We start from the raw sequence: 13256 nt of genomic DNA, 5'->3' as shown, positions 1-13256 counted from the left end.
TACAGAACTACCATGTGACCGTGCAATTTTACTCCTAGATATAAATCCAAAATAATTAAAAACAGAGACTTAAACAGATATCTGCATCCATGCTGTATTCACAATAGCCAAAAGATAGAAACAACTTTGACGTCCATCAATGAATAAATGAACAAAGTGTGTTCTGTACACGTAGTGAAGTACTGTTCAGTCCTTAAAAGGAACGGCATTTTGATATAAGCCACAACATGGGTGGACCTTGAAACATTATGCTAGTGAAACAAGACAGACATGGAAGGACAAATATACGATTTCACCTATACTAGGTACCCAGAGTATGCAAATTCATAAATTCAGAAGGTAGATTAGAAGTCATCAAGGTCTAGAGAGAAGGGGGAAGGGAAAGTTTATTTAGTGGGTACATAGTTTATACTGGGGATGATGAAAAGTTTGGACCATAGTGTTATGGTTATACAGAATTGTGAATATTTAATGTCACTAAATTGTATCCTTATAAATGGTTAAATATATAACAGATACAAAGAAGAAATATTTCAGCAGTTAATCATCTGTCTGACATTGCTAGACATTCATCTTAATTTTTGAGTTACTGAAGTTTATGTTGAAAATACATTACCAAATCCAGTAGATGCTTTGCAGTCTTCATTTTATCTGAACTGTTTACAACCTTTGACAATAGCAACTACTACTTATGGAAATCTTCTGTTTTGGTTTCAGTTATGCTGTCTTTAGTTTCTTATTCTACTTCTTTAAACATTTCTTCCTGGTCTCTTTTTTAAACTCCTATGTATCTGCTCAACTCCCAAATGATGTATTTGCTAGATCTTTGTCCTGAGCCCTCAAAACATTCCTAGAAGAGCTCATATCTTCCTGAGATTATCTGAAGTATCATGTGTGTTGATGATTACACATTTATACCTTTAGTCACACCTCTCTCCTGAGCTGCTTTGTTTGCATATTCCAGATATATTTCAAATTAATACATCTAAAACTGAACTCATACTCTTCTCAGTGTTCCCTTCCACCAGTCCTGCTCCAGTCCTCTTCCTTCTGGATTCCCAGTATACCCCATCAACCCAGTCACCCAACCCTGAAATCTGGGGATAATCCTTCACTCCTGCCTCTTCCTGTGGCCTGGATCCAATCACTAACCAAGTCTTTTTGGTTCTACTTTCTTAACATCTCTTAAATTCACCTCCTCTTTTCCATTCTATTGTCATTCAATCCCCAAGTCATGTCCAAGTTTTTGCAACGCCATGGACTGAAGCATGCCACACATCCCTGTCCTTCACTGTCTCCCAGAGTTTGCTCAGTTTCATGTCCATCGAGTCCGTGATGCTATCTAAACATCTCATCCTCTGCCACCCTTCTCCTTGTGCCGTCAGTCTTTCCCACCATCAGGGTCTTTTCCAGTGAATCAGCTTTTCTCATCGGGTGGCTGAAGTATTGGAGCTTCAGCTTCAGCATCAGTCCTTCCAATGAATATTCAGGGTTGGTTTCTTTTAGGATTGACTGGTTTTATCTCCTTGGAGTCCAAGGAGTCCATCCTGTTAATAAAGCCTAAATTCTGGCTGTCTCTACTTCTTTTGGTCTCCTAACTGTCTGTCTTCTTCCTTGTTGTCTTCTTTCTAATCTAGTCTCACAGCCTCTAGTACATACTTTATGGCTAGCCACCCTGTTCGATGCAAAGGTGAATAAGGAAAGGAAAATGAAATATGTAGATTACTATGAATAGGACACTGTGTGGTAACTGACATGAGAGATACACAGAAAAAGGTCAGAGAGAAGTAGACAAAAGAGAGAACATTTGAGCTGAGGTTTAAAGGAACAGTGAAACTGTGATAAGTATATGGGAGTTGTGGGGGAATGTTTCCAATAAAGAGAAAAAGGAATGATCAGAAAGAAAGGACTGGGACCGTGACACTTGAAAGAGGTAGCCAGTGCATAAACTGTGTATAGTGGATTAATAGAAAATAAAGCTGGAAAAGTAGATTCGGTTCAAATCAGAGAGGACTTGAAGTACATGGGCTTTCTGCAGTTGACAGTGAGGAATACACTGAATGTTACTGGATGGAGATTGTTTTAATTATCTTCTTAAAGTATAATCTGCATATAATAATATTTACCCATTTTAAGTGAAACAGTTCATTAAATTTTAACATGATTACAGTTGTGTAACCAACACAAAGAATAACACAGTTCCACCCTTCAAAGACTCCTATGCCTGTTTATACTCAGTCTCATTGTCACATCCCCCTGGCAGCCTTTGATCTCTGTCACTATAGTTTTGTCTCCTTTTTTTTTTTTTTAGAATTTTAGCCAAATCATACAATAGATAGTCTTTTGTGTCTGCCTTCTTTCATTTAATATGATTGGGGGTGGTATTCTGTTTTTGAAATACTAATTCAGCTTTCTGTGCAGATTAGGCTGGAGCCATGAGAGTTAGAAACAGAGATGAGTTAAAAATCTATTGCATTCATCTAGAATGAGACTCAGAACATGATTTGGAGTTGATTTCGGACACCCAGCCTCCAGAACTGTAAGAAAATTAATTTCTGTTTTTTTTAACCACCCAGTTTCTGGTATTTTGTTATGGCAGCCCAGGCTGCGCTAAGGCACCAGTGAGTCCCAGAGATACGGGAAAGGAAAAGCTTCCACTAGAGAGGCTTTCAAAGGAAGTCAAAGCAAGGAGTTCTTTTAGAAAACAGAATAATGAGGGGGAAGGACAGTTTATTCACAGTGGAGATAGAATTTTAAAATGAATGAATATTTGAAAATTTTCAAGGTAAATTCTGTATCTCCTTTCTTTTGCTTAAAGAGGGACTACAGGATTTGGGTAATGATTCCATTTTCTAAAGAGACGTAGTTTGGGGAGGTTGAGTGAGATGATGGCATAAAAGAACATAGAGCTCAACTTCCCTCACGAACACATCAAAAATACAACTACATATGGCATAGTTTTCACTGGAAACTGGCAGAAAGACTGGTATAATCAAGGCTGTAAGAAAGAGCCACACATAATTAGGTTGAAAGGAAAGAACAGTGATCAGCTCAGGACCCATGCTCTTGGGAGAGGACTCAGAGGAAATGGGAGAGTACATGATGGAGACATACTCAAGAGACTGAGCTGTGAGAACCACAGATTGGCTGCTCCTGTCCTGGCATCTTACACAGTGGAGGCAAGCCCCCTTGGCTGGTTCAATGGTTACTGGGACTAACAGGAAGGCTTATGAGGAGGACACATACAGGCTTAACCCAGAGGCAGGACAGAGAGAAGCCTGCTCCAGCAGCTGCTAGCTTTCCTGTGACTACCTCAGTGTGCACCTCAACCCAAGACAAGCCAACTCTCTGGCCCCATTCAAACCATGCCATGGTGTGGCCCTGAATATGGCAGCCATAACCAGAAAGAAGATTCAGCCATAGGGTGCAGAGGTGATCCAGTCCCAATATGGCTGCATGAGAACCTGGGCAGACCCCATTTGCTTTGACACTTCCCATTCTGGGGCAAGGAGAGAGAAGAAGACACACTTAAAGGGAACAGAACCAACTCATGCCTGACCTCTGAGCTTCAGCTCCAGCAACCTGGGGTCATACGTCACCCCCAATAGGGCAGTGACAGCCACCTAGCTCTGGCAAGGGGAGTCCCATCCCACACCCGGCTCCAGCTCTAGCCCCTCCACCACCAGGCCCACCTTCTGCCAAGGAGATTGCTATCCGCACAGCCAGAAGAAAGACATGACCTGAATCCATGTCAGATTCAGCTCTCCCACCAAAGGCATTCAACACACACAGTCTGTATAGGGACACTCCTGCATAAGAGCACCACTTTGGACAAAATGCTTGATCTAAATTCCTCAAGATGGAGAAAGTTAAGCAAAATGAAAAGGCAGAGGAATTTCTCTCAGTAGAGCATTAGGAAGCCCCTGAAAAAACAACTAGTGAAATAAATAATTGACTAGATAAAAAATTCAAAGCATTTGTTACAAAAATGTTAACTGTATTAGGGGAAAGAATATATCTGCATAGCAATATTTTTAATAAGGAACTAGAGAATATTTTTAAAAACTCCAATCAGAAATGAAGAATTCTTTAGCTGAAGTAAAAAAACACACTGAAAGGAGTGAGTAGCTGGCTAAGTGACACAGAAGAATGCATCTGTGATCTGGAAGATAGAATAATGGACATCACCCAATCAGAACAGCAAAAAGGCAAATTTTAAAAAAGGAAAACAATCCAGGAAATATTTGCGATACCATATCGGGGCGGGGGGATAGTTAGGAGGAGAAGAGAGAACGAGGAGATGGAAAATGTATTTGAGAAAATTATGACTGAAAAATTTCAGTCTGAAGAAGAAAACAGCTACTGGAAGAGAGTCCCAAGAAGACGAATCCAAACAAATGTTCTCCAAGACATACCATAATTAAAATGGCAAATGTTGAAGAGGGAATTCTGAAGGATGCAAAGGAAAACTTATCATATACAAGGGAATCCCTATAAATCTATACCTGATTTCTCTGCAGAAACTTCACAGACCAGAAGGGAGCAGCAGATACATTCAAAATCCCAAAAGGGAAAACCCATAACCCATGATACTCTTCCCAGCAAGATTATCATTAAAATAGGAGTAATGAAGAGCATCTCAGATAAACAAAAACAGAATTCATCATTACTAAATTTACCCTAAAAGAAATGTTGAAGGGACTTCTCTAAATGGAAAAGCAGTAAATTATAGGGAAGGGGAAATCCTGCTATAAAAGGCAAATGTATAAAAGTCAGGACTAAGGATCATCACTTAAGTACATGTGCACACACTAAATCTTCTCCAGTTCTTTGTGAACCCATAGACTGTAGCCCACCAAGATCCTCTGTTCATGGGATTTTTTTTTTCAGGCAAGAATACTGAAGTGGATTGTGATTTCTTTCTCCAAGGGATCTTCCTGACCCAGGGATCAAACCTTCATCTCCTGCTTTAACAGGTGGATGGATTCTTTACCACTGAACCACTGGGGAAGCCTCATACCTATGAATAATTACTTTAAATGTCAAAGGACTAAATAAAGACATAGGTGGCTAATTTGATTAAAAACAAGGTCCTTCTATATGCTGCCTACAAGAGACTCACTTCACAACTAAAGACAGAGACTTAAAGTGAAGGAATAGAAACAGCTATTTCATGCAAATAAAAATGATAAGAAAGCAGGAGTAGCAATACTCAGATAAAGTAGACTTTAAACAAAGACTGTAACAGCAGATGAAGAAGGGCATTATAATAATGATAAAGGGGTCAGTTTAATAAGAGAATATTATCATTAACATATTTACTGCTGATACAGGAACACCTAAACATACAAAGCAAATATTAAAAGACAAAAAGGGAGAAATTGATAATAACACAATAATAGTAGGGTACTTTAACACCGTACTTACATTAATGGGCAAATTATCCAGACAGAAAATTAGTAGGGAAACATTGGTCTTAAATAATACAGTAGACCTCTTGGACTTAATGAATAGGTATAGGACATTACACAAAAGCAAAACAATACACATTCTTTTCAAGTGCACAGGAAACATTCTCCAGGATAGAACACATGCTACACCATAAAAGAAGTCCCAGCAAATATGAGAGTATAGGAATTATATCAAACATTTTTTTCTGACCGTAGCAGTGCAAAACTAAAAATTCATTACAGAACTAAAAATGGGTAAAGAGCAAATACTTAGACACTAAACAGCATGCTATTAAAAACCCAATGGGTCAATGAAGAAATCAAAGAGGAAATGAGAAAATACCTCAAAACCAAAGAAAATGAAAATACAACACTCAAAATCTATGGGGTACAGAAAAAGCAGTTCTAAGAAGGAGGTTTATGGCAATACAGGCTTTCCTCAAGAAAGAAGAAAACAACCTAACCTACCACCTAAAAGAATTAGGAAAAGAAGAACAAACAAAGCCCAAAGTCAGCAACAGGGAGAAAGTAAAGGTTCAGTTCAGTTCAGTCGCTCAGTCGTAACTGCCTCTTTGCGACCCCATGAATCGCAGCACGCCAGGCCTCCCTGTCCGTCACCAACTCCCGGAGTTCACTCAGACTCACGTCCATTGAGTCAGTGATGCCATCCAGCTGTCTCATCCTCTGTCATCCCCTTCTCCTCCTGCCCCCAATCGCTCCCAGCACCAGAGTCTTTTCCAGTGAGTCAACTTTCCTCATGAAGTGGCCAAAGTACTGGAGTTTCAGCTTTAGCATCATTCCTTCCAAAGAACACCCAGAACCAATCTCCTTCAGAATGGACTTGTTGGATCACCTTGCAGTCCAAGGGACTCTCAAGAGTCTTCTCCAACACCACAGTTCAAAAGCATCAATTCTTCGGCGCTCAGCCTTCTTCACAGTCCAACTCTCACATCCATACATGACCACTGGAAAAACCATAGCCTTGACTAGATGGACCTTTGTTGGCAAAGTAATGTCTCTGCTTTTTAATATGCTATCTAGGTTGGTCATAAATTTCCTTCCAAGGAGTAAGCGTCTTTTAATTTCATGGCTGTAGTCAACATCTGCAGTGATTTTGGACCCCCCAAAAATAAAATCTGACACTGTTTCCACATCTGTTTCCCATGAAGTGATGAGACCAGATGCCATGATCTTCGTTTTCTGAATGTTGAGCTTTAAGCCAACTTTTTCACTCTCCTCTTTCACTTTCATCAAGAGGCTTTTTAGTTCCTCTTCACTTTCTGCCACAAGGGTGGTGTCATCTGCATATCTGAGTTATTGATATTTCTCCCAGCAATCTTGATTCCAGCTTGTGCTTCTTCCAGCCCAGTGTTTCTCATGATGTACTCTGCATAGAAGTTAAATAAGCAGGGTGACAATATACAGCCTTGACATACTCCTTTTCCTATTTGGAACCAGTCTGTTGTTCCATGTCCAGTTCTAACTGTTGCTTCCTGACCTGCACATAGGTTTCTCAAGAGGCAGGTCAGGTGGTCTGGTATTCCCATCTCTTTCAGGATTTTCCACAGTTTATTGTGATCCACACCGTCAAAGGCTTTGGCATAGTCAATAAAGCAGAAATAGATGTTTTTCTGGAACTCTCTTGCTTTTTCCATGATCCAGTGGATGTTGGCAATTTGATCTCTGGTTCCTCTGCCTTCTCTAAAACCAGCTTGAACATCAGGAAGTTCACGGTTCACGTATTGCTGAAGCCTGGCTTGGAGAATTTTGAGCATTCCTTTACTAGCATGTGAGATGAGTGCAATTGTGCGGTAGTTTGAGCATTCTTTGGCATTGCCTTTCTTTGGGATTGGAATGCAAACTGACCTTTTCCAGTCCTGTGGCCACTGCTGAGTTTTCCAAATGTGCTGGCATATTGAGTGCAGCACTTTCACAGCATCATCTTTCAGGATTTGAAATAGCTCTACTGGAATTTCATCACCCCCACTAGCTTTGTTCATAGTGATGCTTTCTAAGGCCCATCTGACTTCACATTCCAGGATGTCTGGCTCTAGCTGAGTGATCATACCATCAAAATTATCTTGGTCGTGAAGATCTATTTTGTACAGTTCTTCTGTGTATTCTTGCTACCTCTTCTTAATATCTTCTGCTTCCGTTAGATCCATACCATTTCTGTCCTTTATTGAGCCCATCTTTGCATGAAATGTTCCCTTGATATCTCTAATTTTCTTGAAGAGATCTCTAGTCTTTCCCATTCTATTGTTTTCCTCTATTTCTTTGCATTGATCACTGAAGAAGGCTTTCTTATCCTTCTTGCTATTCTTTGGAACTCTGCATTCAGATTCTTATATCTTTCCTTTTTTCCTTGACTTTTCGCTTCTCTTCTTTTCACAGCTATTTGTTAGGCCTCCTCAGACAGCCATTTTGCTTGTTTGCATTTCTTTTCCATGGGGATGGTCTTGATCCCTGTCTCCTGTACAATCTCACAAACCTCTGTCCATAGTTCATCAGGCACTCTATCAGATCTAGGCCTTTAAATCTATTTCTCACTTCCACTGTATAATCATAAGGGATTTGATTTAGGTCATACCTGAATAGTCTAGTGGTTTCCCTACTTTCTTCAATTTAAGTCTGAATTTGCCAATAAGGATTAGAGGGAAATAAATAGAGAGCAACAGTAACAATAGAAAAGATCAGTGTGAAACCAAGAGCTGGCTCTTTGGCAAAATGAACAAAACTGGTAAAGTTTAGTCAGGATCACCAAGAAAAAAAGAAGACCCAAATAAATGAAAGAAAAAATAACAATGAAAATAACAGAAACACAAAAGAATCAGAAATAGTTATATGCCAACGAATTGGACAACCTAGAAGAAATAAATTTCTAGAAACATACAACCTGTCAAGACTGAAACAAGAAGACCTACACAACTTGGACAGACCAATCAGTAGTAGTGAAATTGAATCTGTAATTTTAAAACTCCTCACTAACAAAAATCCAGGACTGGCCAGTTTCAAAGGAAAATTCTACCGAACGTGTAAATAACAGCTAACACCTAACCTTCTCAAAGTATTCCAGAAAAGTGAAGTTGTCAGAACACTCTCAAATTCATTCTACAAGACCACCAGTAATGACCCTGGTATCAAAACCACGCAGAGACACTACAACAAAAGAAAATTACAGGTCAGAATCTTTGATATAGATTCTAAAATCCTCAACAAAATATTAGCAAACTGAATCCAAAAGTATATTAAAAGGATTATATACAATGATCAATTTGAATTTATTTCAGGGACACAAGGTTTGTTCAGTATTTACAAATCCATTAATGTGATAGAGTACATTAACAAAAGGAAGGATAAAAACCACCTGATTATCTCAATAGATTCAGAAAAATCTTTGAAAAAATTTATTACTCATTATAAAACTCTTCATCTAAGTGGGTATATAGAGGGAACATATCTCAACATTATAAAGGCCACTTATGACAAATCCAAAGCTAACATCATATTCAAAAGTAAAAGCTGAAAGCCTTTCTTCTAATTCAGGAACAAGACAGGGATGCCCAGTCTTGCCACCTATTTAGCATCGTATTGAAAGTTCTAGCCACAGCAGTAGAACAAGGAAGATAAATATGTATGCAAATGTGAAAGAAAGAAGTAAAAGTGTCACTGTTTGCAGATGCATGATACCGTATATAAGAAACCCTAAAGTCTCAATCCAAAGACTACTAGAACTAATAAATTCTTTAAAGTTATAGAATATGATTAATATACAGAAATATGTTTCTTTTACATACACAAAGAACTATCATAAAGATACACATAATAAACTATCACATAATAAATATACACCTAATAAACTATCATAAAGTTAAAAAAAATTCTTCAAAATCACATCAAAAAGAATAAAACACCTAGGAATAAACTTAAAGGTGAAAAACGTCTGCCCTGAAAACTGAGAGAGTGATGAAGGAAATTGAAGATGATGGAAGAAGTGGGAGGATATCCTGTGCTCTTGAAAGAATTAATACTGTTAAATGGTCATACTACCCAGAGCAATCTGCAGATTAAAGGCAATCCCTATCAAAATAACCATGCCATTTTTCACAGAACTAGAATAAATAATCCAGACGTTCATATAGAACCACAAATGGCCCCCAAATTGCCAAAATAATCCAGAGGAAGAACAGATCTGGAAAGATCAAGCTCCCAGACTTCAGACTGTACTACAAAACCACAGTAATGAAAACAGCCTAATAACTGGCACAAAAACAGACACATAGATTAATGAAACAGAATAGAGATCCCAGAAATGAACTCATGCACCTGTGGTCAATTAGTCTACAACAAAAGAGGCAAGAATATACACTGGAAAAAGAAAGTTGTGTTGGGAAAACTGGACAGCTTCATAAGAAAGATTGGAACATTTCCTCACACTACATACAGAAATACTCAGTGGATTAAGTATATACATGTAAGACCTGAAACCATAAAGAGAACATAGATATAACACTCTGTGACATAAATTGTAGCAATATTTTTTTGAATCTGTCTCCTAACCAAAAGAGATAAAAGCAGACATAAACAGATGGGACCTAATTAAACTTAAAAACTTTTGGATAGCGAAGGAAACCATGGATAAAACGAAAAGACAACCGTGAAATAAGAGAAAATACTTGCAAACAATTTGACCACACAGGGTTAATATCCAAATATATAAACAGCTCATACAACTCCATATTAAAAAAAAAATAACCCAATCAAAAAATGGGCAGAAGATGAGAATAGACATTTTTCCAAAGAGGACATAGAGGTGGCCAGTAGGCACATGGAAAAAAATGCTCAACATCACTAATTATTAGAGAAATGCAAATCAAAACTACAATGAGGTATCAGCTCACAGTGGTCAGAATGACCATCATCAAAAAGTCAATAAATACTTGAGAAGATGTGGAGAAAAGGAAACTTTCATACACTGTTGGTGGGAATGTAAATTGGTTCATACATTATGGGAAACATTATAGAGTTTCCTCAAAAAAACTGGAAATAGAACTGCCATATGACCCAGTGATTCCACTGGCATGTATATATCCAAAGAAAATGAAAACACTAATTCGAAGGCACAGATTGCACCCCAGTGTTCATAGCATTACTTACAATAGCCAAGATACGGAAACAACCTAAATGATGAACAGATTAGTGGGTAAAGAAGATGTGGTGTGTACACACACACACTGGAATATTACCCAGCCATTAAAAAGAATGAAATCTGCCATTTGCAACAATGGAAATGGACCTCAAGAATATTCTGCTTAGTGAAAAAAGAGAAAGAGAAATACTTGCTTTTCATCTCTTATATATGGAGCCTAAAAAATAAGAACAGGGTATATAGCAAAACAGTAACAGACTAACAGGTATAGGAAACTAAACTAGTGGTTACTACTGGGGAGAGGGAAGTGGGGAAGCCAGTATAGGGGTATGGGATTAAGAGATATAGACTACTATCTTTAGGACTTCCCTGGTTGTACAGTGGTTAAGAATTTTCCTGCCAATGCAGGGGACAGGAGTTTCAACCCTGGTCTGGGAAGATTCCAGATACCACAGGGCAACTTAAGCCAGTGCAAGGACATGATTACTGCACCTGCATTCCACAACTACTGAAGCCTACATGTTCCAGAGTCAGACTCATTTCCTGAGCCCACAAGCTGCAACTGCCAAAGCCCTCACACTCTGGAGCCCATGTGCCACAATTAGAGAGTCCATGCACCTCAACGAAAGATCCCCTGTGACACAGGGAAGATCCTGTGTGCCCCAGCTAAGACCCAGTGCAGTCAAATAAATAAATATTCATTATATAAATACCTTTGGAAAAAGAACTGGGTGGTTCTAGTGGCTGGTTCCTCTCCTGTTCTCCCCATGTACAGTCAGTACAGTGTGTGTGCCAAGAGCAAGACTGCAACCAGAATGTGTGAATTCAAACTCACTTTTACCACTTAGTAGCTGGGTAACCTTGAGCTCCTCATCTGTAGAATGGAGATAATAATTGTTCCTGTCCCAAAGGATTATTACAAGCATTAATTAATAAGTATAGAGTCTTCAGAATTGAGCATGAACTCAAAATGAACATTCCTATTATGAACACCTAGTATTAGCAGTAATAGCAGCTGTTAGGCACATGCAAGAGACCTGGATTTGATCCATGGGTTGGGAAGATCCCCTGAAGGAGGGCATGGCAACCCACTCAAGAATTCTTGACTGGAGAATCCCATGGACAGAGGAGCCTGTTAGGCTGTGGTCCATGGGGTCACACAGAGTCAGACATGACTGAGTGACTAAGCACATGCACATACATGGCAGTTTCAGGTAATCAGTTGCTGAAGCCAAAACCGTGTGATGAGGAAAATTAATACTCATAGCTAGAATTAATTGCACAGTCTTATGTACCTGGCACTGTGCCAGACCCCTTTACATGCATTTCTTTTTTTATTTCTCAGGGCAGGTATGATTGTCCCCAGTTCACTCATAAGAAAAAATAAGACATTGAGTCTAAGTAATATTCAAAGTAATCTTGTTTCACAGCCTTTCAAACCCTGTGGATTTGAAGTCTGTATTCTCTGTACCCCTTTCCTCCTGTTCTAATCCAGCCAGTCTGCAGATGAGAGCCTGAGAGGGGTCTGAGAATTCTAAGTCATTAATGCAAGTAATAAAGTTGATTGAATATGAAGATTGTATCCTAAAGTGATCTCTCATGCTGGGAAGAACTACGTTTAGAGTGTGTTTAAGGACTGCATAGTAGTAGCTTCATCAGTAGCATCCATCCTCGTTAACTGTCAGCTCAGCACCCTCATCTGCAGAATTGATGATAATGCTTTTCCCACCTCCATTGACTGCTTTTTTTTAAACTTATTATTTCTTCAGAATTTCCAGATGATATTAATCCTGTTACAAAAGAGAAAGGTGGACCCAGAGGCCCAGAACCTACCCGATATGGAGACTGGGAACGAAAAGGACGCTGTATTGATTTTTAAGCCACATGTTTTACTGTAGTATCTTTTTCTGATAGTGTACATCTGAATTAACTTTTTTTTTTATTATTGTTTTTCTGTACATCATTTATGTTTCCTAATTTCTATAATGTGTTTTAAAATATATGTGATAGCTTTGGAAGAAAACATGCTGCTATATATTAGGAAAGAGGAAATATTTTTATATTAGCACATTAATTTTAATTTAAATCTTTTGGGGTATTTAAGGGATGATTAGAGCTGCAAACTTTCATTTCATCATGTTTCAATTTAAGTTAGTTGTTTATAAGATAGAAGTGTAAATAAAACTTTAAAAAAATGATTTTGTTGCCATGTTCTAAATAATTGTGACTCTTTCAATGTGAGTTAAGTAGTGCATTACAGTTTGGTAAGGTCACAGTAACAATAGAAACTCTTTAACTCTGGAGCCAGTTACTTGGGCTCAAATCCCAGCTCTACTGCTTACTAGCTTATGTAACTTTGGGTAAGTTATTTAACTTTTCTGTGCTTTAACTTTAATGTGCTTCGGAATCCTTTTGTGTCAATTGGAGATAATACTAGTTCCACCTAGTAGGACAGTTGTGCTTAAATGAGTGAGTACGTGTAAACCACTTGGAGCAGTGCACAGCACATACCTCTCAGTGAGTGAGTGATCCTTATATCATAAATGTATTTTCTCAGGTCTCTAGGCTTCTTGAGGGGAAGGATTTAAAAACTGACATTTGGATCACCATATAGAAGATGGCGGAGTAATAGGACGGGGAGACCAATTTCTCCCCCA

At 38.5% G+C, this 13256-nt stretch overlaps 1 protein-coding gene across 1 annotated transcript in view; it reads left to right on the top strand.

The window, feature by feature from the left end:
- Window positions 1-12713, top strand: part of SDHAF4 (succinate dehydrogenase complex assembly factor 4) — a 33722-nt gene extending 21009 nt beyond the window's left edge. Inside the window, exon 3 of the mRNA XM_052652028.1 lies at window positions 12369-12713. Within this exon, the coding sequence (XP_052507988.1) occupies window positions 12369-12478 (110 nt within the window). The 3' untranslated portion in view covers window positions 12479-12713. The remainder of the gene's footprint in view (window positions 1-12368) is intronic.
- The last annotated feature ends 543 nt before the right edge of the window (window positions 12714-13256 follow it).

Source organism: Budorcas taxicolor, chromosome 14 (genome assembly GCF_023091745.1).
Source record: "Budorcas taxicolor isolate Tak-1 chromosome 14, Takin1.1, whole genome shotgun sequence".
Classification (NCBI taxonomy): Eukaryota; Metazoa; Chordata; class Mammalia; order Artiodactyla; family Bovidae; genus Budorcas; species Budorcas taxicolor.
This window is presented reverse-complemented; position numbering and strand designations above follow the sequence as displayed.